We start from the raw sequence: 25,391 nt of genomic DNA, 5'->3' as shown, positions 1-25,391 counted from the left end.
TACGACAGCTGCGCCTAAATTAAACGTCGATTCTTTCTGTAAAGGGCGTGCATGCCACACACACGCCACTGTCAATCCCGACCGACCATCCCATCCGTTTCGAATCTTCAATTCGCATTCCTGCCCCCATGGCTCCGAGGGATAGCAGTACTAGCCGGCACCGAGAATCGGGTACACATCGCAAACATGATCGCGGCCACAAGTCGTCTAGAGACCGTTCATCGCGCAGGCCCGCCACGGACTCTGAAGCCGCATCTAGTGGTCCGCCATCCAGCAGTGGACAGAGACTATCTCTCAATGCGCTGTCGCAACTGAATCAATACAATTCCACACATCCTACTGTGGAACCGCCCAGAGCCGAGCGGCCCAGGAAAACGAGAGAAAGAAGGCCGCGCCAGGATGACTACATTATTGTAGAGCCCGAGGAAGACTCGCCGCGGGCCGAGCGCCGGCGAAGGCGTGATTACACAGACGAAGAAAGAGAAGCACGACGAGCTGCAAGACGAGAAAGAAGGCGACGGGAAGCACTTACCGATGATGAATACGAAACACTGGCATTGAGACGAGAAAGAAATCGAAGCCGGGGAGGGGCAGCTCATGACTCGGAGCGAGAACATGAGGCGCCTAGAAAAAGTCGAACACGCAGGGAGGTGGCAACCGACTCGGAGAGAGATCCAGATTCTAGAAGAAAAGAGCAACGACTACTGGATGTTGGTCCGAACGACGAGGATGAACTACGCTGGGAGAGATATCGCAACCGCGACAAACGCAAGAAGCGCATCGTCAGTGGCGCTGTAGTCGAAGAAGGGAGGGCATCGTCGAAAATGCGCATGCGCGGCGGCGCAGCAAGCAAACATAGCAGCTATGACAGCGTGGCTGCAGAAAAGGAAGAATTATATCAAAGCACAAAGCCACCTGCTAACAAGAAAAAGAAGCGATGTAAGCTCCCAAGACCAGTCACCTTTGAGAATGTTCAAGTTATACTGATACAACATGTTACAGGGATTATTGGTGGCATTGTTCTCATCATTCTCATCGTTGTCATCGTCGTGGCGGTGGTGGTGTCCAAGAAGAACAGCAATTCCGGCAGTTCAACTTCATCGCTGGATGACATGAGTGAAAGCGACATTCCCGCAGCCGCCCGTGGCACCTACCTTGATCCATTCACATGGTACGATACAACCGATTTCAACGTGACATACACCAATGAGACTGTGGGTGATCTCCCCATCATGGGTTTATATTCCAGCTGGGACGACTCCGCGGCTGCCAACGACAAGGTGCCCGCCCTCGGTGACTCCTGGGGTGACTATGCTTCGACGCCAGCAAGGGGCGTCAATTTGGGAGGTTGGCTGAGTCTGGAACCTTTCATCACTCCGTCCCTCTTCAACTATGACAGTAAGCTAGAGATTATCGACGAGTATACTCTCTGTCAACACCTAGGCGCCAAGACTGCTGCCAGTACCATCGAGAAGCACTACGCGACATTTGTGACAGAGTCGACGTTTAGTGAGATTGCCGACGCCGGCTTGGACCATGTGCGCATCCCTTATTCCTACTGGGCTGTAATCACATATGACGACGATCCCTACGTTTTCCGAACCTCCTGGCGATACCTTCTTCGCGGAATCGAGTGGGCACGAAAGTATGGGCTTCGCGTGAACCTGGATTTACACGCCTTGCCCGGTTCACAGAACGGATGGAACCACAGCGGGCGGCAGGGAGAAATCCGATGGTTGAACGGTACAGATGGAGACACAAACAGACAGCGAAGTTTGGATGTTCATGATCGTCTGTCAAAGTTCTTTGCCCAAGATCGCTACAAGAACATTGTAGCGTTTTACGGTCTCGCCAATGAGCCACGCATGGTAAATTTGGACGCAGACGCTGTTGTCTCTTGGACAACCGACGCGTACAATCTGGTGCGCGGGAATGGTATCACTGCCAACGTCGTCTTTGGCGATGGCTTCATGGGCTTGGAGAACTGGCAGGGCAAGCTGACAGACATGGACGGCCTTGTGCTCGACGTGCACCAGTACGTCATCTTCAACAACGACCAGATCGTCTACACCCATGAGAAGAAGGTCACGTACGCATGCGACGGCTGGACGCAGCAGACACAAATTAGTCTGGACACAACGACAGGCTACGGCCCGACCATGTTTGCCGAGTGGTCTCAGGCCGACACGGACTGTGCCGAGTACGTGACTAACGTTGGCTGGGGCAACCGGTGGGAGGGAACATACGACTCGGGCAACACGTCGACCGAAGCGCTGACGCCGCGGTGTCCCACGACTAACTCGAGCTGTAGTTGCACCATGGCCAACGCCGACGTGGGCTCCTTTTCGGACGAGTACAAGGACTTCTTGCTCCTCTTCGCCCAGGCCCAGATGACGAGCTTCGAGTACGGCTGGGGCTGGTGGTACTGGACTTGGGACACCGAGTCAGCGCCGCTCTGGAGCTACAAGCAGGGTCTGGCCGCCGGGATCCTGCCGGCCAAGGCTTACGAGAGAGACTTTAGCTGTGACAGCGATGTTCCTGATTTTGCGAGCGCTGGCTTGAGCGAGTTCTACTGAGTACGACATGCAACGTACATGAAGTCATGTGATTTTGAGATACGAGAATGTACAGTTTGTTATATAGACGTAATATTGTATTCCTGGTTATTAGTACATTTATAGAATCTCGTGATTATTCAAAGAGCCAGTGATACGGGCATCGGTTGGAATCAGGAAGTGACGAACGCGACAAATCCGAAGTAAAACTTCCGACTCTACATTGGCAAATTCTGTGGATATTTTCGTGTATGTGTGTAGAACACCGCCGGCGCAATGATCAAGTCGCCTTTCGAATGTCCATGTAAGCCAAGAACAAAGCGAGGAAGGAGGTATCATTATGCGGCTTGATCACGATGTTCCCACGCCTTTGTTCTGCGAAACAAAAATGTTCCGGCTTGGCCGGGCGTTTCGAGCCACAGCATGAGACTATTGGGGCCACTCTTCAAAGACACACACACCCAGCCCGCCGAGCGGGCCGAAAGCTCGTGAGAAAAAAAAAACGTAGAGATTACCAACCACGGAGATTTATTTTTGGAAACGTCGCGTGTCGTTGGCGTGCCGTCCCAGAAAAGTCAAGCACGAGTGATGGTTTCATGACATGACGTGATTCCCGTTTCTTGTTCTGTGTTCTTCTCTTTATTCCCACACTCATCCCTGACGAGAGTCACATATTACGAGCTGTAGGACATTTTCGACTGTGCGTGCATGATGATAGCGGCGCCCATAGGAAAGCCATCAAACCACGGGCCTTCGTTCCCACAAGCCTTGCATTTTTTTTTATTATTATTCTCGTACCGTTGTTGTCGTCGTCGTCGAAAAGGTTGGAGGGCCCACTAATCCTGCCACAATAAGGGGAAAAGATTGACATTATTCTAACAGCTCGTTCCTGACATATGTCTAGTACGAGTTGCATCTTCCTCATCTCGCGTATAGTTATCAAAAGAGAGCTTCGGCTTTACCTCCCGAAACCCCGATAGTACGGATTTGTCAGTCGGCAAGAGTTGCTCAGCCAGCGTTAAAACATGTCAAGTGCAAGAGTCACGCATATGTATGCCGGCTCTAATGCGATACGTTTAGGTTACTCGATTAGGACTCATGTTGACCGTCTGATTGGTCATGATACGAGAGAAATGGCGTCTATTTGGCCAGTTTCTTTGATTTCTATATCCTGCCATTTGACTCAAATTTTGACTTTGCTGAGATATCAAAAACAAACTCATCACAATGAGTAGCAAGACATATAATCAATGCGATAGTAATACTCAAGAAAAAGGTCGGCCCCAAGTCTATACCCACCCTGGCTTAATATCAGCCGACATAAGAATAATCTGACGCCTAGATTGGCGAGCACTATCCGGCACTTGGTTCCGGAGAGCAGTGCTCAGGTGACGTGACTGATGCGCGGCATTAGCCTTGGAAATTGCCTGGAGGGCCACCTTTTTGCTGCTGACAAGAATTCCCCGGAGAGCTGAGCTGTCTTTTACAGAGGCTGAATACAAATGTACGTTTGAGAAGTCAAAATGTTCAGCTCCATGAGACAAGAGCCTCACGTCGCCTATTGTTGGGTGGATTACACCTCGTTGGAGACCAGGCAAACCTGGACTCTTCAACTGTCGCTGCAGGACCCTTTGCTGGGATGTCCCGGTTGGCACCGCAGAGGCGTTTTAGTTGTCACTTACACCACGTGCTATATTGGGTTGTATAGTAGATACTGATGTATGTAAGCTAGAACTTCAGACCCTGGCGCAGAATTGCTTCGAATGCCACTCTGCCCATCAGAGGAACAAGTTGCGTACTTTTGCTGGCTACAGTGTAAGAATAATCGAAGACGTCCAACTCAAAAGCCACCAGTTCATGGAATACGAGAGATCAATGATGATGAGCAAGCGAATACAGCTGGTGAGTCAGCTTGCAGTAGCGATAACAGGCGTCGCTATGTGTAAGCTGGCGCGTAGAGACTGACGGGTGAACATATGCTCCGGAGATCACTCTCAGTAGCTCATAGGTCTCTTCAGGTGGGCAATGACGATTCCGTGCCTGCAAAGCAAAGCGTCTATTGTCCCATTCTGGACACGACTGTGGACGCCATGCAGCATCGCAGCATACTTCGATCCATAAGGACTGGGATGAGGCCAGCATACCCGGACAGGCAATGCGAGATTCAAAACGTGGTGAACGGCGTGGACGAGAGGCCCTGTGAAAGCATTGGGAGATGCATCATTCCTACATATTTGGCAACGATTTATTGAGCGTCTGCAGTTCGTATGATCTTGCATGCGCCGACCACGCGCTCACTGGATGCAACACTCACCCTTGCTGAGACTTTTGCTTCTGCAGAGCTGGCCAAGGTTCTATTGAACCTAGGCACAGTAGGTAGCACCAGGGCCGAAGGGGGGTTGACCAAGCCGTGATACTCTGGCCAGGGCGCACTTCCAATGACGATAAGCCGTTGTGTATGTAAAAGCTTGGCTCGTCCCCAATACTACCTACATGCTGTGGTTGACCAAAAGGTCTGCAGCAGCAGCAGTGCATTCGGATGTGAGGTTCACGTCGCACAATGCTCTTATCCGTTCAGCTAGTGATGTCCAACGTCGATTGTTACTAATTTGAGATGAGCATGAATGCTTCTGTCGTCCAGGTCGAGCTCGTCGTGATGGATGATAGGTTTCGTTTCTACACCGCTCCTTGCTGGCAATATGCAGAGAGGTTGACTCTGGTCGTCTATCATGTTGTTCTTGAACAGCAGTCCGACTTGCCAGGGTCATTTGAAGAGGTGTGTAGAGATACGAACCCCCAAAGACGACACGGCACCTTCACAACGCAATCAAACACGTCATGACAGACAAGTCATCATGATGATGTCCTGTTTCTTCAGCATGTCAGGCGCCTAGTTGTGGGTCGTGGTGAGGAGGATTGCAGTGCGATGAGGCTCTCAAGACCCCTGATCCATAACCCTGAGGATGAGCCCAGGGATGAGACCAGGGATATCTATGCACGTAATGTGGCAGGAGATGAGTGGCGCCCAAGTCTGCAGGTGAGTGAGCGATCTGGGGCAAGATATATTGGCCTCGAGGAGACCTACCGAATACTTGCCAATCTCGTCGCACGAGGGCCGAATACAGGCCATATTTCAAAATTGCCATGAACTGGATAGCGATACGGCTGCGTGCAGTTTATCATTCTGCAACTATGCAGATCTATGTGACTCTCATGAGAAGCGCTTCAGATTGAAATGGTCGCCGACCTCCAGCTTCTCTTGCATATGCCGGTATGCACGTTGCCCTGGACTCACCTACCTGCATCGATGTTCCCCAGGTACACACATACCATACATAAAGGGCATCTCGGGTAAGGCAGGTACCAGTCGATCAGCGCGGCCGGACAGCAAGGATGATCCAAAGAACCAGGGTAATGACGGACAACAAGCCATTGTCTGCCAATTCGTGTATGTATACTGTAGGTGGTCCGTACTGCAAAGAAAGTGCCGGCGCTTGCGGAAATGAATGCCAGCCTATTGTGAGTATAGTTGCGAGAAGCACATGATCGCAGTCATAATGATCAACAGCTTTGTGAGGTCGACGGACATCAGAGGGCTCCAAATCAAGCAAAGCATATACCCAGAGACCGCTTGATCGCAGCTTGGTAGCCAGAATCAGCAGCGTTGCACAAGATGGAAATCAAGGAACAACATCTGTGGTGGACAAAGGTACCACAAAGGTCAAGCGGCCGGAACCTCGGATACCTCGTAGCCGAGGATCATGTAGTGCAGGCAGAGGGTGTGTGTGTGCCTCGCTATTGGGAGGATACAGAATCACAAGCGTAGGGAGGTCGGCATTGGGCCGCAATTATGCAAGATGGACGACCTGGCAGACAGGAAAAAGGTGTCTTCTATACGGGTGACTGAAAGAAAGCGGTGATGCCATGCAAGTAGTCTGCAATATGTCGCGTCTCCCGGGCGATGGCATTTTGACAGTCGAACTCAACGGCTATTTTCTGGAGTGAAAGTTGCTTCGTATAGGAGATATGCTGCTATACAGCTTCTGTTCAAGTCCGAATACGGTGTCGGAAGAAGACCCTAGACGTCTTGCTAACAGCTGGAGCGAATGGGACGCAAAAGAAACAGGGAGTAGGAAGCACTGCCGAGACATGGTGCAAAAGAGAGATTGAGGCGTCGCCCCTGGACCAGACAGTCGGGTCTCAAGCCATGTATGTCTGTTTCAATTCTTGTGCCTGGCGAGAAAAAGGCGGGCGGGTGTGCGGTTCGAGGGTCATTTCGTCCTTCCGTGCCTCGTGGGCTGCAGTCGAGCTGAGATCCCATCAAAGACACATGGCGAAGAGTTTCAAACCCTGACGCCGTTGCCCAAGCCGACGGCACGAAGGATATTTGTTATTCTGTACCAAGTCCGTATAGGATGACTGGCTATTTTGGTTCCTGTCTAGAGAGACTTTGGATGGATTAAAACAGATAAACAAGATTTTTTCTTTCTTTAAAGAGCTTGACCACAAATATGCATCCGTCTAGGACTGTTGCATTGTATAGTTGCTATTGAGCTTAATTGACTTTGATAGGCGCACGCAACAATACATAGGCACATAAATTAAAGTAGTATATTGTACCTATGCAAATATGCAAGGAAATAGAATAGGTACTAGGTATGTTGATTTGAATTGATCGTCTCTCGATGACTCAACTTCTACTATGCTCACGTCCAAGGTCAGCAGAGTAAAAGGAGCACCATTGAGGAATGATCATCATGGAGCTCCAGCTTTTGCTCCTTCCGTGTCCCTCCCACATTTTCGGCTTTCGCATCCGCGGCGCAGGTCCAACCAAAGAAAAAACCCCGCAGTGTCTCGGCTCAGCGGCCAGCGCCCAATTGCCAATCCCCAACTTTTTGCCCGCACTCAAAAGAAGAAGAGGAAGGGAGGAAAAAAAAAAAAAAGAAAAGCACCGGCCGTTGATTGGTCCAATTCGGCCCTCGACGCCGTCTCTTGGTCTAGACTGGGGCAGTGTTCAGCGGGCTTCAGTGCTGCCGCTGCCGCTGATGCTGCTCACTACCACCTACATTACCTACCCTGAACTTAGAATACATACGTACACTGCACTCTCTCACCTTGACGACACCTTCAGCTCTTTGCGTCGTGTCGCGTTGCTTCTTGAGGTGACACTGCTGCGGACTGTACTTTTGTGCATCGCTTGCATCCCAGGAGCTAGCTTCTCTATCTTCGCAGACGGGCGCGCTTGCTTTGCGCCGGCCAGCCAGCCTTCCAGCCAGCCAGCACCGTCCATCATCAGCTTTTGTTCGGCTTCTGCATAATCCGCTCTCGGCCAGTCGCGTGCCCCCGGCCGGGTCTTCACACCTGCACACCCCTCCCGTCCTTCCACCCAACGAGTTTGTTCGGTGCGAGCCGCAGTCGACGAGGCTCGAGTAATAGGGGCATGGCGTTTGCGATTGTCGCCCAGGAAAAGACCGAATAGGAAATGCAAGCCGTCTGAGTGGGAGTCAGCGCGATACCGCAACAATCACTTCCACCTATCCAGTGCTGTCGATATCCTTCTTCTGTCCGATCAAGGGCCACGAGCGCCTGATACCGATGCGAACAGGCTCAGAAGTCGCGGGTAGCTGCAGCAGCATCGACTATCCCGTCTACCACCCTAGCCAGACACCCCAGTGCCTTATCCGCCGACGCGTGACTCCATGAGCCTAGCTCTTCTCTAGGTAAACCGTACCTGTAGGGCTACGTCAAGCACAAGAAGATCAATTCTGTAGTAGTATATTCCAGGTTTCCCCCGGGGGGCGGATAGAACCGTTCGCCCATCCCAGCGGCCATCCTGTCTGGGTAGCACAAGAGGCGCCACACTTACACGGATACGCAGTCCATTGCGACAGTACTGGACCAAATACCGGAATACGAGAGCGCCTTCTACTGCCGCCGCTTTTGTGCAATACTCTGGAACACGTCCCCTTGGGATTATTGCCTTCCAGAGGCAGCCGGGGTCCCATTGTACTGCACGAGCACCATAGCGCCTTTCCCTCCGCATCGGGGTCCATTGTGCTGGCGCTTGGCTCGCTGCTGTATCTTGTCGTTCTGGAGTCAATCTTGCCCAGAGCTGGCCTAGAGATACACAGGAACACAAGCCGCGAGCAATTAACCTTATTGGCCTGCATACGTCTGAACATCTGCTGTCACTGGTCCACGACGCAAGTCCGAGGTCAGCCCCCAGGGTGGAGCCAAACGGCGGTGGAAGCAGCAGCGTAGGGGGTTCCGGCAAGTTGGGAAGGGGCCTGTTGTCAGCTCCCAGGATCGTTCGTGTGAGAATAGCTGGCCCAGTATCAAGCCGCACCACCCTGACCCTGACGGTGACACTCTTGCACCAGTTCGCAAGCAATTCCTCGTCAAGGATTCTCTGTCTGCCAAGCTGCGTGCAGAGCTGGGGGGTATCTGCATTCTCCGTGCGAGATCGTTTTCCAAGGACAGTCTGTCGAACGTGATTATATAAAACTAAGACAAGATGCCGGACAACGTTGAAGCCAACGGGGCAGAGGTCTCAGATGCAATGTCTGAGAACGAGCACGAGTACGACGAATCTGATCGCCCTATAAAAGAAGACGAAGACGAAAGCATGGCTGAGCAGCATACGTCCCCAGAGCCTGGAGTGGGAGGCTCCGGCGAAGTGAAGAAGAAGTATGATCCCAAGGATCCACATCGGCCAAGGAGAAAGAAGGCTAGACGGGCGTGCTATGCCTGTCAGCGAGCACATCTGACATGTGGTAAGTCAAGACGACTAGATGAATGGGGACGCTCTTGCATCCGTAGTTTCCCAAGACCGAAATGCCTCTTCCGCACGGCTATCGAGAACTGACATATCACAATCACAATCCGTCAGTCCATTGTCTAGCGTGTGGCTAACAGTGAAGCAGGAGATGAAAGGCCTTGTCAAAGGTGTATCAAGCGTGGTCTAGCCGATGCTTGTCAAGATGGTGTGCGCAAAAAGGCAAAATACCTCCACGATGCACCTCCCGAGGCCCTGAGACCAGTGCTTGGGCCAACTTACAACCCAAATATGGTATCAAAGTCGGCCAATGGTAGACATCCATCCAACGCCACTTCCGCTTCAGAAGCGTCGGCTTTTTATCCGCAGACGACAAGTTCTCAGACCTACCCCTTGTTTACGGGCGGCCAGCCTCAGGTGTCAATGCCTGACAACCTCTTCGCCCAGCCTTCTCCAGTCTCTCCGTCTTTCCAGCAACAGACTGCTCAGAGGAGCCAACAAATGGGCAATATGCAAATGCCGACTCCATCATCCAGCGAGCTCAGCTACCCGAATGCTCTCTTTGACCCAAGTAACCCAGCAATTTTTAATTTCGATCTGGAGGGGCTTCAATTCGGCAGCCACTACGGTGCCATGGAATTTGGAATACTAGGCCAAATGTCCTCAGGGGCAGCTGAGACACCACCGAGAGATGCTTCGCTATCGCAACAGGGCAATTCCGAAGTCAACTACAACGGTGGCCAGATGTATCCAAATGGACTCAATTCGTACAACCAACTATATGATGGCATGATTGAGAATTATATGAATTCTGATCAGAACAATGGAGCCAACAACCTGTATTCGCAAGGCAACCTCCAACATGGCTTGCCTCATGCATATGCTATTGCGGCAGCGGGACCGACTCCCAGCAGTCTTGCAAGTCCGGGCACGGATCATAACTCGAGTCCACAACCCACCAACCTCACCTTTGACGGCTCTCCGAACACAGGGAACTTTACGCCTGTCAACTCGCAATCCTTGGCTGGACCGCCAAAGTCAAGGACCAAAACCCCGGCCAATGCAAACGCCAAATTGTTTGGACCGCAGTCCATATTGACTAAGCGACAACGCGATCCATCGGCCATATACGAAAATGTCAAAGAGCCTTATCAGTATCTCACGGGTTTCCACAACCTGATTGCCCTGGTGAAGAGGCGCTTCTCCAGTGCCAAGACAACGCGGATCGCCATGTCGCTCGCTAGTATTCGACCTTCATTCATCAGTTGCACGAGGAATCTGAACCGGCAAGATCTCATATTCATGGAAAAATGCTTACAGCGAACGCTCTTTGAGTATGAAGACTTCATGGGACACTGCTCCGCGCCCACTGTCGTATGCCGTCGTACCGGCGAAGTCGCTGCCGTCAACAAGGAATTCGTTGCCCTGACTGGATGGACAAAGGATGTGTTATTGGGGAAACAGCCTAACCTCAACGTCAACTCGGGCGACACCTCCGGTTCGGCGAGTGGAGTAAATACCGGAAAGGGTGGACTTACTACTCCTCAGCTGAAAGCCATGGAGCCCGTGAAGACGGGCGACAAACCGCAGCCTGTCTTCATTGCTGAGCTCATGGACGACGATAGTGTGATTCAGTTTTATGAAGACTTTGCTCAACTAGCATTTGGAGACAGCAGAGGTCATGTCACTCGCAAGTGTCGACTTCTCAAGTACCGTACCAAAGAGGTCATGGAGTCGCTCAACAACGAAGATTCGCCGCCGCAAAAGGATCCACGTCATAGTATATTGAGTAGCCGGGTCACTCGAATTGATGGCGAGCATGGCATTTCCAAGATCGAGAAAGACGGCAAGATGGATTGTAGCTATACATGGACGATCAAAAGAGATGTATTTGATATTCCCATGTTGATCGTCATCAACGTAAGTCTATTGCTTCCGATGCTTTAGTAAAAGGAGATGGAGGAGTTACGATTACTGACATGTCATTTAGTTTTTACCTTGCTACTACCGAAACCAGGATCAACTAGCCATCTAGATATTTGATGGGGCAATGTCTTCTCGATACATCATAACTTTATATGGGCCATTTGATATCAAGGCAATGGGCACGGACGGCGTTTGTGGGTCAAGCTCGAATCGTGAGCCGCTCCGCCAGCAAGCAAGGCGGGCTGTTTACGATTGCATTTTTATGGTTGGGCAATTGTATGCCTTTGTGGCATGGGATCACGTTACATATACCCAGTTGGTTTTCATCAAGCTTATAGATTTCAAAATATTTTGTTTTCCATCCCTTGGCAATCATTCGAATGAGCAGGACAACATGAACCACATAACTCGTGACATTCTTTCGTTTCTCCTTGTCTATGTCTAACCCAAAAAGAACGCCCATCTGCTTTATGCAAAATCTCGAAAGTCCGACGGACTGCCTACATGCTATAGTGTTTGCCGAGAAACTCTTTCCTGGTAGTTTCTTCCAGAGGACATGTCGCTTCAAATTCATGATGCCCTGACGAGCCAAGTCCCGTCCAGCGTACCTGTGCCTCCACCAACAACGCCCTCCTTGGGTGTCCACGCCTGGCGGCTCAGGCTCTGGCGGGCAACGTCGCAGTCAATGTTGATATCCTCAATCAATGCCTCGAGGCCGTTGTAGTCCTTCTCCTCGCGGATAAACCCAAGGATGAGCAGGCGCATGGGTACGTCATAAAAGTCCTGGGCAAACTTGTGCAGCACGTGCACCTCGGCCGACCGCACCGTGTTCTTGTAAAAGGGGTTGTACCCGATGGACATGACCATGGGGTAGATTTGAAAGTCGGAAGAGGACGACGCCGCCGAGCGGTCCGGGTGTGTGGCGGGTAGTGCGAGGGAGGCGTAGCCAAAGTAGACGCCCGAAGTCGATTCGGCAATCCAGGGCGTCTGCTCCGAGTCCACGGGCAGATTGGCGGTCGGGATACCAAGCTACAAATGCAAACAGGGGGATTCTGTCAGTTTTCTGTTCGGTTCAAGAGCGGTGGGAAGAAGGGAGGGGAGACGCTGAGTTTATCTTTCCGTACCTCTTTCGATCCTCGTCCGAATCCTGATATCACGGTGCCTTCCATGCGCAACGGATAGGGCGACTCGGGGCCATTATCTGAGTAGATGACTCGAGGTCTGGCTGTGGTTGCTGCCATTTTGGGATTCTTTTGGTTTCTACAGGATGACAACAGTAGAGGTGAGATTCTAGGATGGTGATTGATTATAAGCGCGAGTCTAGGATGCGAAGGAGTGAGAAGCAAAAGAATAGGTAACAAGAAAGCGCTTGAACACCGGGACGCCGTATGTTTTTGTTATTTTGTGTATATATAAGTGAAGTAGGAAGTTTCGAGCTCAAAAATCCCAAAGGCAGTGAATTATTTCTCAAAGATTGCCCACGACAGCCCCTCGGTTGCTGATGTAGGAGACCAAACCAACGCTTATTATTAACAAATGCATGCGACAACGGCGGGGGGTCGGAGGTAGGTGCTGGTGCCTTGCGCGCGCTGCCTGGCACTGGTAGGTAATCAATCGCCCGCCCCCGCGCAGCATTAGGAGGGGCTTATCTTTTCCACCGAGTTCCAGGGGTTCGATGACGATTCCCTCCCCTCCGCCGGCACGCAATAAAAAGCGGATCGTCGGAATTGGCTCAGATTCGGGCGGGTTTTGGAACCGATGTGTCGGGTCTCCATCCATAATGCTTATTTTTTTTTTTAATACACCAATGATCCAATTGCATGATACTATCTACCTGCCTGTTTCTATTTTCACGAATCACTGTCATGATTGACCGTAGCAAAACTTGCGTAGCACTCTGGCATGCTCTTTCATGGAGCTCCCCTTGGGATGAAGAAGATGTTGAAATGTGACTTTCCATTTCTTTTCACGTCATTCTTAACAATATCAAACATGTTGTTAGTGTGTAATTGTATGAGTGTCGAGAGTGAAGCTGCATGCGCAGGTGCGTGACAGCCAAAGCGCGTGCGGCCTTGCACAAAAATGTCTCACTACAAGCGCTCGACATTAACATTGAAACCCGTTTCAACAAAATTCACAATCAGTATGAACATTACACTGGAGACACGCCAAAATGATTGAGTCTTCTTGTGTTGGAAATTGATATTTCGGAATTGTACAACGACGAAACTTGTCTCTAAAAATGGTGTCCATATAAATTTCTAGCTCTTTCATCCTCATGATAGGCTGGAATAACAGATGTAGTTTGACAAAGATGCTCACAGATGCTTAATTACGGATCATCTTTGCTTTACAAAGCTTTAGAATTGAGTCCGTACTTACTGACCTGTCAACAATGTCATTTGTTGACCAAGTCCAAAAAAGAAAAATGGTATACGAGTTTCTATGAACACCAAAAAGGTCAGTGGAAGTTGCAAATCAAGGATTGAGGACTTGGATTTAATGACAGCGAGAGCATGTATATCTTGGAGCATTTCAAATCCCAAGGTTTCTACGAACACGTCATGAGGGCCCAACATTCTTGCTGGATTCATCGTCCATGTAGTTGTCCCAGATTCATCCGTCAAAAGTTTCTGGGGACTTGTCAACCTCTCTCCCACGCATTATCTAAAAGACGCGATATAGAGTATCATTAGGCAAGAGGCAATGTTCAACGTGTAATCATAGGTGTCGTCATTATCGTGCTGTCATATTTCTGGGTTGTTGTATTTGCAGCAAAAGTGCCTTTGAGCTATACATAAGGCCAGAACCAGTTTCAAGGTTATGGTCGAATATTGCGCCACCAAAGCCCAGACATTCAGATATGCTCCAACACCTTCGAGTTGAATACGCATCTGAAATGTCTCTCGAAACCATGATAGCTGACGCTGGATACGAGAGCAGAGTGCTCACTGTTCTAACGACTGTGTACTTTTGTACCTTGCATTGATTATTTGATCTTGATCCAGACTATATCAATGGTTTGATGCGAAATCATCAAATGGCCACAATAAGCACTGCCAAACCACCTGTGAGAGGAAGAACAAAAAGGTGCAACTGACAGAAAAAACAAAGTACATGTAACGGAAGACATCAAGTATTTCGGCGAAATACAATATAATAAGTCACAAGATCACTGACAAGCAAGGGATACCACGCCGGTCTAGGAAAGACAATATGGAAATCCCAAAAAAAGAGGAAAAAAAAATGAAAAGAGAAGAAGAAAAAAGCAAAAAAGAGGCGAAGTTGTTCTGTTGAACAGAACGCATCGGGAATTGAGCCCAATGCGGGGGTCGAACCCGCAGCCTTGAGATTAAGAGTCTCACGCTCTACCGATTGAGCTAACCGGGCGGGAAGAGCTAAGTGCTTCTTGTTGTGAAAAGTGCTTTTATTGAGTCTTATATAATTTTGATTGTGCCGGCCATTCCGTTTGCAAATTTGCAGTTGTGGGGATCGCCGGCTCGAGCCGAGCCGTAGGAACTCGGGGGAGGATGGCGTAAGTATACGCCCGTGCTTTGTGACGAGAGAAACTATTCTATAATTGCTCGGATATGGCAAGCAGCTCTTTTGGGATTGATTGATCATTTAACTTATGGAAGAGAGATAGTAAATGCATTTTTGACTTTGAGATGAGACATCAAAATTCATAACTGAAAGCCTTTCATAATGAGCAGAGGTTGGAAGTTTTAGTCGGCCCTCTTCCGCTACAGCCTTTCCACTTTCAGCATTTCAGTATAATGCTTATGTCATCTACAACGAGAATTCTCAATTGCAAGAATGCCGCATGACATTAAAAGCAAGAACTTAGACATCCATGATGCTTTAAGAAGAACAATTATTTATCGGAACAAGAGTCAGATTGAAAGCTGGTTTGTGGCATGGTTTGCGAGCATGTACAGAGTATGGTGTATGGTTTAGGTAACTGCTGGACACATCCCAGAGTTCGTTGCTTATCCACAAACTTTTAGGTATCAAAGACGCCCATGCAGCCAAAAAGCAACTTGCTTTTCTTTTTCTCTTTCTTCTCCCATTGCAGGGAAATTCACGGACAAATTTCATTAAACTGAACTTGCTTTCGTTTGTCCATATGCCTGTCTCTTAGACATTTGCCATCATTTGACAATTTGAAACAGAAGAAAAGAACCAATTCGGAAATGACGCTTCTAGCCACTCACATCACACGCAGCCGTGAACAACTCAAGGTTACCATGCAGGTTACATATGCTTTTCTTTTGCTCGGTTGGTACATATATTAGTTGAAAATGTCCCCCCACGTCAACTTGCAGTATTCCATGTCTCGACCCCCTTGCAGCTTGACGGATCCAAATGCCACGAACCGCGAAGCCTGATATCGCAGGGATTGTCAGCTCATGGCATATCTTTGTGTTGGCAACTGCATGAGACGAGTCAATCCAGATACTGCTGTTTTTTTTTTTTTGTGTGCGTTTGTCATGCGTTGGAAATATTATTCTTGTCTGGCTGAAAACAAAAGGTCAGGCTTTTTGGCAGTCGGACTCTTGCATGCCGACCTCAGGAAAACGTGGTGTCATTCTCAACTTGCGTGATATTGTTGCTTTCTTGCCAACCCACAGACTGACAGGTCAAAACTTCGCAATTTAAGCTATCGAGTGACTGCTTCCGAATAAAAGCAACACCAGCGGTGTGGCTGTGAAGACGAAAAGCAAACACTTCTCAGGAGGAGGTGCTTTGTTGCTACGTAGCTGCGTCGAGTTGGAAAAGAGAAACGAAATCTGCAGCCAAGCGTAAATTTGCTGAATCCTGGAACAAGATACACAGTTGGGAGGATTGTATTTGCATTGGAATGCCAATGATTTCATCGGAGCTGAAGTCTCTTCTCAGCCAAGGCAAACGGCCATGTGTTCAGCCCGACAAAGTGGAAAAAATGCCACGCTCGATAAAGGATGAGTATAACCAACGGTAGGTACAGGATACGCTAGGCGAATGATAAGAATGGGTGCACGACAGAAGTATAGGTACCTGCTAACCTTACCCCGCCTTCACTCGCGTGCCAGGTTACACACCGCTATGCAAGCACTGAGGCAAGGGCCCTCAAGGCAGGTGACAACGCGTCGATTCCGCGTCGGCCTGTGACGTGAAATCATGTCTGTCCTCCTCCATTCCCTCTATTCCCTGGCTGCCGCAACGTCTTTTTTTCTTTTGTCAGGAAATTGTTGAGCGACGCCCGACGTCCGTGGTACTCAAAGAAGCGCCCTGTTTGTGCGAGTGAGTGGTGGGCCTCTCGAAAGAAGATTCTAGCTGGTTAGGCCCTGTTTGGACATGTCAATGTAAATCAGTAAAGACTTGATCAATTGAACTTGAAGTATCAAACCTCGTTTCTCCATGACTTTTGTTCTCTCTCTCTCTCTCTCTCTCTCACTCTCGCCGTCGCGTTTGATCTCGCAAAGACCCGCGACTGAGAAAGCCCCCACACACAATCGGACAAGTCACAAAAACTGTAGCAACGACGGGATCCTCCCCAGTCTAATCCAATCCCAGCATCCAAATCCAAACTAGAGGTAATCAGTGGATACCTTTTTTTCTCTGATAGTCGACGGTTTGAAGCAGCAGCAGCGCCAGTGCCGCTTCCCGCAAGTAAAGACTCCACTTGGCCGAAAGCAAATCCACCAGCTGCTGGAGCTACGTACAACGCTTTCTATCCCTCCACGATTCTCTGTTGGTTGACGTCTTTCTCTGACAAACGGGCATCAAATTCCCAGGTCAGATTAGGAGAGCGTCGGGAACATTCGAGCTCACGTTCCTTGTATATGTGTGTGTGTGGTGGCCACTGTTTCTTCCTGATACGCTGTCTTGACGGCTCTTCTTTGGCCTCACAAGCATCACTACATCACCCACCTCGGCCACCAAGCAAGCATCTCTTAGGCCTTCCAAAGTACATCTCTTTCGGAGGGTGAGCACACCTTACTACCATTCACCTACATCACGGTTAGTTGAAAGATTCTTAGAATTCTCTGCTGCTTCCCGTTCTTTCCTCTCCTGGGCAAACGCTTCGGTGAGCCAAGAAGCTCTGAGCACCTTGCCCCAACACTATTCTGCATCTTTTCTCACAATCATTACTTCCCATTGGGCAAACTGCACAGGTTGTGAACGTCATATTGGTGACTTCCATCTTTAATATATGTCTTGCTTAGGTAGTCATCTCGGATAGATCATCTTCTGTTTGTTCCTGCACTTTCAAGGCCCAATCAGCATTCTGCCACTTGTGCTCAAGTCGGATAGCTACTCTTGAAGTTGCCACTTTATGGGAGGCAAAACTGCATGCCTTGAAACAATATTGTCGCCGTCCCTTCCACTATCTGCTCTTTACTTTTCTGACGCACTTTCCTCATACTTCACTGTCCACGTCATTAGTTTATGGCTACATGAGCAAACGATGAAACAAATGGGCAAGTCGATACAAAGCAAATGCTGACACACAAAAAGCCAAACCACCAAGCATCTCTTCGACCAGAAAAGTATTTGTACTGAGCATTCGACCCAATTCTGAACTCTGTTTCTTCCTTCATGTCCAGTCCGTATTCGCCTTGTAGCTTATCACTTTATTATTCTTGAGCAAAATTCCCACCACCAACACCAATCAGCACGAATCACATCAACCATGGCTGATCGTGGACGAGGTCAAGGTCGTGGCGGTCGTGGAGGTGGCCGCGGACGCGGCGACTTTCAAGGCGGTCGCGGTGGGGGTGATGCTGGTGCTCAACGTGGTGGCGGCAGCTTTCGCGGAGACCGTGGTGGCTTCCGAGGAGACCGTGGAGGAGGAGGCTTCCGTGGTGACCGAGGCGGCGGCTTTCGCGGTGACCGAGGAGGCGGCGGCTACCGTGGTGGTGATCGTGGTGGCTTTCGCGGTGGTGATCGAGGCCGTGGTGGTGGAGGCTTCAGACCACGTGGTGAAAAGTTCGCTGGCGAAGATCTGGCATTCAAGTATTTTCACCGTTGTGCCTTCATTTTTTTATACATACTGACTTCTCAAGCACAAACGCGGTGCCTGCACCTGATGCCAGAATCACGAAGATCGAGGATTCTTTGATCCAAAGCAATCAGCTAATATCCTCGATGTCGCAACTTTCATTGTCAGGATCATCGACAACGACAGAATTCATCCCGCTACGACCTTCATTCGGCACAAAGGGCAAGGAGGTTGTTCTTTGGGCCAATTACTTCAACATGCAACTAAAGGACCAGGTTCTCTACAAGTACAACATCAAGGTCAATAAGATCCCTGGTGAAGGACTAAAAGCGAACGTGAAGATTCCAGAAACCAAAGGCCGGAAACTACAGCGAGTGATTGAACTCGCATTGAACACGTTGGGCAATGCGATTCCCGTGGTATCAGAGTACAAAAGCCAAGTGGTGTCCCTCAAACCCTTGGCGCTTCCGAATGATGGAGTTGTCCAGGTTCTCTACACTGACGAAGGCCGTGATGATACATTCACTGTATCTTTCCACGGTCCTAACGAGGTGCCCTTGTCCGAGCTTATTTCTTTTCTGTCAACCATGCAAGCCATGTCATCTTCGTTTCCTCTCTTCGAGGAAGTTATTGACACCATCAACGTTGCCGTTGGCCACAGCTCCCGAGCCCACCCAGACACTGCCTCGTTGGGTAGTAGTCGGCACTTTCCCCTGTATATGAGCGATCAGACGTACGATCTTGGCCTCCCAGAACAGAACAAGATCGTTCGAGGATACTTCCAAAGTGTACGCCCGGCCACTGGGCGTGTTTTGGTCAATGTGAACACCTCGCATGGCGTTTTCCGATTCCATGGTCCAATGAAGACTTACCTTCGCGGTTTTGATCTCTCGTCCGACTTTGGACTTCGCGCTCTCAACAAGGCCATCTTGGGTCGTCGCGTGAAGGTCCAAATTCTTGCGGAGAAGAACCAGCCTGCAGGCAAAGACCCCAAGGCCCCTCAAAAGGGCAAGGGCTCGGCTCCCCCCAAGCCGCCCGGTGTAGCCCGAATCAAGGAAACTGCTTGCCATGGTGTTGCAATTCCCCGAGGTGGTGCAGGTGAGAAGAATACCAAGGTGACTCGTTTTGGTGCCCGCCCTCATGAGGTGTCTTTCCGCATCAAAGCGCCCGCACCACCAGGGTTCACTGATGGACAGTTGGTCACAGTGGCACAATACTTCCAAACGAGTAAGTTTTCAGTCTTGACCCGTATGAGAGCTGAACTAATACTTTGCAGAGTATGGTTACCAAGTTGACCAGACTCTTCCGGTCATCAGCACAGGCAATAAGGCAGATCCTATGCACATACCAGCAGAGTTAGTTAAGCTAGTTGAGAGCCAACCACTTCGGCGGAAGTTGACTGCTGACGAAACTCGGGACATGATTGAGTTTGCGTGCCGGTCGCCGGTAGCTAATGCCACATCAATTGTGACAACCGGCCGTACAGCGCTAGGTCTTTCGAACAATCCGATACTTGTGAGTTGAAACAATGTATCGTGGAGGCTCAGTTTCTCGGTACTAATCAAACTCTAGACATCCTTTGGCATCAGCCTCTCTGAAGGTCTTTTGACAGTGCGCGGAAGAGAGCTCCCACCTCCGCAAGTTGTTTATGCAAGCCTCAGAAATCCCAAGCAGACTCAGAAGCCACGCGTGGCAGAGGGTAGCTGGAACAGTAAGTTGTCCCATATCAATATCTACACCGCGCATGTCGCGTTCGACCCATTGCCATCGAGTACCGATAGTTGACCATGCGTTGATATAGTGCGCGACGTGAAGGTTGTGAAACCTGGAAAACCCATTCAAACTTGGAATTGGGTCTACATTGTCACGGACGGCCGTCCCTTCCCTCATGCCGATTTGAAAGCAGCTGTAGCTGGAATGGTGGACTTTTGGCGCAGCATGGGTATTGCCATTCCCGGCCGGCCGGACAACATGGACGGTGTCCGAATCGACATTCCCAGGGGTGCCCTGCCTGTGCAGGTGATTGACGCTGTTTTCTCCAAGTTCCCCACGAACGCCGAGTTTGTTTTCGTTGTCCTTCCGGATAAGGGTACCGAAGTTTACAATGCGGTGAAGACTTGTGCGGACACCAGGTACGGCTTTCACACCGTGAGTGTTGTACGAAACAACATTCTCAAGGAGAGGGGCCGGGATCAGTACTACGCCAATGTTGGTTTGAAGGTCAATCTCAAGGCCGGAGGAACCAACCACAGACTGGATGGCGGCGTGACACTCGTCAAGGAGGGCAAAACCATGGTGGTAGGCTATGATGTGACGCACCCCACTAACATGTCGGGAAACACAGAAAATGTTCCCAGCATGGTTGGCATGGTGTCGAGCATCGACGCTGAGTTGGCTCAATGGCCAGGCACTGCTTGGGCTCAGGCTGGTCGTGTCGAGATGCTCGACAGCAACCTGGAGGCCAAGTTTGAGGAGCGGATCCGGCTATGGCAACGACATAACCCAGGGAAATCCCTTGACAACATTGTGATCTACCGCGATGGAGTCTCAGAGGGTCAGTTTGTGCAGGTCTTGCAAAAGGAGCTGCCAATGATACGAGCGGCATGCAGAAAGCTCTGTAAGCCAGAGCCCAAGCTTGCTGTCATTGTGTCGGTCAAGCGCCACCAGACGCGTTTCTACCCCACAGATCCCAATAACATGACCAACTCCCGCAACATCAAGAATGGCACTGTTGTTGATCGGGGTGTCACATTGGCCAGGATCTGGGACTTTTTTCTCACGGCGCACACTGCCCTTCAGGGTATGTTCCCAATGGCATGTTTACTCTCAAGACGGATTTACTAACCCGATTACAGGCACCGCACGCCCAGCGCATTATACGGTCCTCTTGGACGAGGTGTTTCGACACACGTTCAAGGGCGAGGCGGCCAACAACCTTGAAAAGATAACCCATGAAATGTGTTATCTGTTTGGCCGTGCCACCAAGGCCGTGAGCATCTGTCCCCCTGCGTACTACGCAGATATTCTTTGCACTCGTCAGCGAGTGCACATGAATGAACTGTTTGAGGGGTCGGACAATGCTTCGACCATTTCGTCCGGTGCTGCGGCGCAGATCACGTCGAGGAGCGTGCACCGCAAGCTGCACGACTCCATGTACTACATTTAGTACAAATGCGGCTTGTGGTCTGCGGCGGGTGCAGATGTTTCCAGTGCTCATCAGTTTATCTGATCAAGGCATGAGAGATACGAATGAATTTTGTGCGACAAACATGTCGACACGGGAATCTGGGAGCTCCGTCGCCTGATGGACGATCCCAAAGCTGTTGTCTTACAAGTATGTCTTATTGAAAAGTGATGGCAACATGTTTTACAGCAGCAGCAACAACGCAACTGAACGTGGATATTTGGCTCTGCTCTTGTGGCATTGTCCTTGAACACCAGTGAATCAAGGCCTTGTCATGTCTTGTATTCCACTGTCTGTCTTTACTTTGTTTATGCATGGTCTCGGCCTCTACGGTTGTTTCTTTGCTGTGTTTACCTTACGTAGTTTTTGTTTTAACCCCAATCTTAAATAGCGAATTGAATGGCTACCCAACCCAATCTGTGCCCTGAAGTGTCAATATGTCCCGAAATGCCCATCTCACATGATGAGTGAATTGAGTGACTGATCTTGCGCAGTGCCCAAAATAATGTGGTCACGAGCTCGGCATCCGTGCGTGAAAGGGTGTCGAAAATGTATCACTTCGTGAAGCTTTAATAGAATGGCGATATCTTGGTATGCTGCTCTGCTTGCAAAGTCTTCGATTGATGAATAAACATGTCGACATTCAATCATTGCAGCGACATCAAGGTAGTGACACCTGTTGAAAGATACATAAAAGCCAGCGCAGTCCAGTTTCATCTAAGATGATCTCGACAGTACCTACCTGGTAGCTAGTTCGGGGAAGCAATCTCTCCATCAATGGATAACGTCTTCTGCCCGGGGCAGCTGGCAACGTAGGTATTGGAGTAAAACAATGCTTGTCACATCAACTCTAAAAATGCCCCGGGCCGTTGCCAAGGCTGGGGTAAATGATACATGGTCTCGGACATCCAGAGAAGGCCGAAGCAGGAGCTTGATGAACGCTATATTTTGTGACTTTCAGCCGCCGCGCGCCAAGTCATTGTGACCCTAATGCAAGTATTTTGGCTAGAAATGCATCATGATGATGGTTGAAGACTGTGTGACTTTGAGTCTAAAATGATGAATGCTGTACTCGGTTCTTCTTTGCGCCATGACGACTTTCTCTCCCAATTTGTCCCAATGCGGTCTGTTGGATAAACGGATGTTACATTGTGCATGCATGCAGCTTGGCCTTTTAGCGACTGTCCTTTCGTGCACGTCTTCAATCAGCCACACCTCTTGAAGCTGACGAGCTGCGTGCCTCCACTCAACAACAATACGCATACAGGAGACTTATAGCATTGATTTGCTCTTGATACATGCATGTATTGAGATTGCAACATGGCGAGCAAGAAGAGTGCCGAGGGTGATGCGCTCCCAGAAGCCACTGCGACACGGAGCGGACTACAAAGTGACACAGATATTTCGCCAGCGACCAAGCAAGACATTGAGTATCCTTCTGGGGTGAAAGTCTACCTCATCATAACTTCCTTGTGTCTGGCAATATTCCTTGTCGCGCTTGACCAGACAATCATCGCGCCGGCATTAGGCGCCATCACGGCCCAGTATGGATCCGTCAAGGACATTGGATGGTATGGCGCTTCTTATCTACTCACCAGCACGGCATTACAGCCACTGTACGGGACCATATACAGGTTATTTGATATCAAGCTCGCCTTTCTCGGCGCCGTCGCCTTGTTCGAGCTGGGGAGCCTCGTGTCCGCCGTCGCCCCGTCCTCCGTGGTCTTCATCATTGGCCGCGCCATAGCCGGACTGGGCGCGGCCGGCATCTTTTCCGGGTCCATTGTCATCATGTCGTACACGCTGCCGCTGCGGAGACGACCCCTCATGTTTGGTTTCTTTGGCGGTATGTGGGGGATCGCGAGCGTCGCCGGTCCCTTGCTGGGCGGCGTCTTTACCGACCATGTCACCTGGCGGTGGTGCTTCTATGTCAACCTGCCCATTGGCGGTGCGGCCATGGTTGTGGTCTTTCTCTTCCTAGGCATCCCGCACGCTACCGGTGACGATCACACTGGATCGTTCCTCTCACGCATCCTTCAGCTCGATTTGCTCGGTGCCGGCATACTCATTCCCGCCATCGTCATGTTACTCCTCGCTCTGCAGTGGGGAGGCGCCGAGTATCCGTGGAATGACTCTCGCATCATCGGCCTATTCGTCGGGGCTGGAGTCATGATTCTATTGTTTGCATGGGTCGAGCATTGGCAGCAGGATAAGGGACTTCTCCCGCCTCGCTTCTTCAAGAACCGCGATGTATTTTGTTCCATGCTATTTAGTTTCTTCTTTGGCGCTTGTTTTTTCGCCATGATTTACTATCTCTGTGAGTGGTGAAACAGTCTTCTTAGCTCCCGAAAATTGTCTGACGAGGACCAAGCTCTCTACTTCCAGGCAGTTCAAGGCGATTCTGCCGTGCAGGCGGGTATCAAAATACTACCTATGCTCATCTCTACTGTCCTCAGCTCCATGGTGAGCGGTGCCCTTATCACCTTGTTTGGCTACTACAATCCTCTCATCCTGGTAAGTTCTCAAAATCTGTGGAATTTCTTATTCTTCGCATGCCTTTTCAGTAGCGTCGGTCTTTGCGAATTTGTTTCCCGGTCCCGATTTTCTGTCCCGGGAAACACCTAGAAACACGTCACCTCATGCTCGAGAAGCAAGTTCTTCAGATAAAGAGAAGATTGATAAGCTAACATATTTCGACTCACTAGGTGGAGACTGCAATGTTGGCTGCCGGCGCTGGACTTATCTCGACATTTTGGCTGGATACGCCGTTCTCCAAATGGTTTGGGTACCAGGTCCTTCTTGGGCTTGGTACCGGTGTTTGTTTCCAGGTCAGTGACCTCAATGACGATGATTCCGAGTTGATCCTTTCAAATCTCGCGATCTATTCCTCTGGAGTAGGCCGACTTGGTGCTAGAATGCTAATACTTGTTGTTTGAGTAGGCTGGCGTCATTGTGGTACAGAACGTGCTCCCGCAAGCCCTCGTTCCCCAAGGCACTGCATGCGTTCAATTCTTCCAGAGTCTTGGAGGGGCCTTGTTCATTGCCGTGGCCCAGACGGTATTTCAAAACGGGCTCATTGAAGGAGTCACGAGGGATGCACCACAACTCGACCCATTGATCTTTATCAACTCTGGTGCTTCCCAAATCAGACAGTTACTCATATCCATGGGACAGGCAGATGCAATAGATGCGGTTCTTGGCGCCTACACGATGGGTTTGCGGAATACGTACTACATTAGTGTCGCCATGGCCGCGGCAGCTTTTGTGGCGGGACTCGGGTTGCGATGGAAGAGGATCGAGAAGGCTACTAGCACACCACCATCAGAGGAAGATGTGGAGATGGGAGACGTGAATAAGAATACCAAGGTAGATGGTGATGGCGAAAAAGACATGGCCAAATAACAATGAATACTTTGGAATTCGCAATGAGCCATTGCAACCATGACTAGAAATATATCTCTGCTGACCCCTGTCAAGAGACTTTAAACACTCTAAATGGCAACCTTGGCAATTGCAACCTTTCATACTCGTCCAAGAAGAACCCAAAACTCGAGTCGTAAGTTATGTGAGGTGAAAATTGACAATGGCATCACATGCGCCGCGACCTCTGGTGTTCACCTCCTCGGTAATTTCCGGCAGAGGCGCGCGGGTATGCTCGGTGGACCGATTTTGGTCCTGGTTGTTGCGATGAAGCATATGATCCAGTGTAAGATTATTGTCGTCAAAGAAAACTTAAACGCTAATGTTTAGAGGATTCGCCTACAATATTTCGTCTCATGCCTGATAATACAGCTGGGATACCAATCCACAGTGGATTCACCCATATACTGTGGCTCCTGAGGTGCTGGAGCACGCCGGGTCAACGGTCACACCGTTCAACTTGTGGCAGTACATGAACTTCGATACTTGATGAAATTGTTGCCATCTGGGACGAGGACGTATCAGAGTGGACAATTATCAAATGTG

At 50.0% G+C, this 25,391-nt stretch overlaps 5 protein-coding genes across 5 annotated transcripts; 4 read left to right on the top strand and 1 right to left on the bottom strand.

The window, feature by feature from the left end:
• Positions 1-128: 128 nt before the first annotated feature.
• On the top strand, positions 129-2,576 carry PFICI_10094 (uncharacterized protein; the record flags this gene model as incomplete). The annotated part of the gene is made up of 2 exons (XM_007838675.1): positions 129-939; positions 1,003-2,576. 2 exons carry the CDS (start codon positions 129-131, stop codon positions 2,574-2,576), a joined length of 2,385 nt encoding a protein of 794 aa, XP_007836866.1.
• A 6,493-nt stretch (positions 2,577-9,069) lies between these two features.
• Positions 9,070-11,365, top strand: PFICI_10093 (uncharacterized protein; the record flags this gene model as incomplete). Its single annotated transcript, XM_007838674.1, has 3 exons — positions 9,070-9,328; positions 9,476-11,250; positions 11,321-11,365. 3 exons carry the CDS (start codon positions 9,070-9,072, stop codon positions 11,363-11,365), a joined length of 2,079 nt encoding a protein of 692 aa, XP_007836865.1.
• A 461-nt stretch (positions 11,366-11,826) lies between these two features.
• On the bottom strand, positions 11,827-12,497 carry PFICI_10092 (uncharacterized protein; the record flags this gene model as incomplete). The annotated part of the gene is made up of 2 exons (XM_007838673.1): positions 11,827-12,285; positions 12,381-12,497. The coding sequence occupies 2 exons, from the start codon at positions 12,495-12,497 to the stop codon at positions 11,827-11,829; spliced, it is 576 nt and encodes a 191-aa protein (XP_007836864.1).
• Positions 12,498-17,932: 5,435 nt separating this feature from the next.
• Positions 17,933-21,407, top strand: PFICI_10091 (uncharacterized protein; the record flags this gene model as incomplete). The annotated part of the gene is made up of 6 exons (XM_007838672.1): positions 17,933-18,255; positions 18,306-19,468; positions 19,518-19,756; positions 19,814-19,952; positions 20,043-21,041; positions 21,097-21,407. 6 exons carry the CDS (start codon positions 17,933-17,935, stop codon positions 21,405-21,407), a joined length of 3,174 nt encoding a protein of 1,057 aa, XP_007836863.1.
• A 1,338-nt stretch (positions 21,408-22,745) lies between these two features.
• PFICI_10090 (uncharacterized protein) lies at positions 22,746-24,827 on the top strand (the record flags this gene model as incomplete). The annotated part of the gene is made up of 4 exons (XM_007838671.1): positions 22,746-23,742; positions 23,797-23,939; positions 24,131-24,253; positions 24,366-24,827. The coding sequence occupies 4 exons, from the start codon at positions 22,746-22,748 to the stop codon at positions 24,825-24,827; spliced, it is 1,725 nt and encodes a 574-aa protein (XP_007836862.1).
• Positions 24,828-25,391: the final 564 nt, after the last annotated feature.

The sequence above is a fragment of the Pestalotiopsis fici genome (assembly GCF_000516985.1).
Source record: "Pestalotiopsis fici W106-1 unplaced genomic scaffold PFICI_Scf_7, whole genome shotgun sequence".
Taxonomy (NCBI): Eukaryota; Fungi; Ascomycota; class Sordariomycetes; order Amphisphaeriales; family Sporocadaceae; genus Pestalotiopsis; species Pestalotiopsis fici.
Note: the sequence above shows the minus strand (reverse complement) of the source record. Positions and strands in the feature narration are given on the sequence as shown.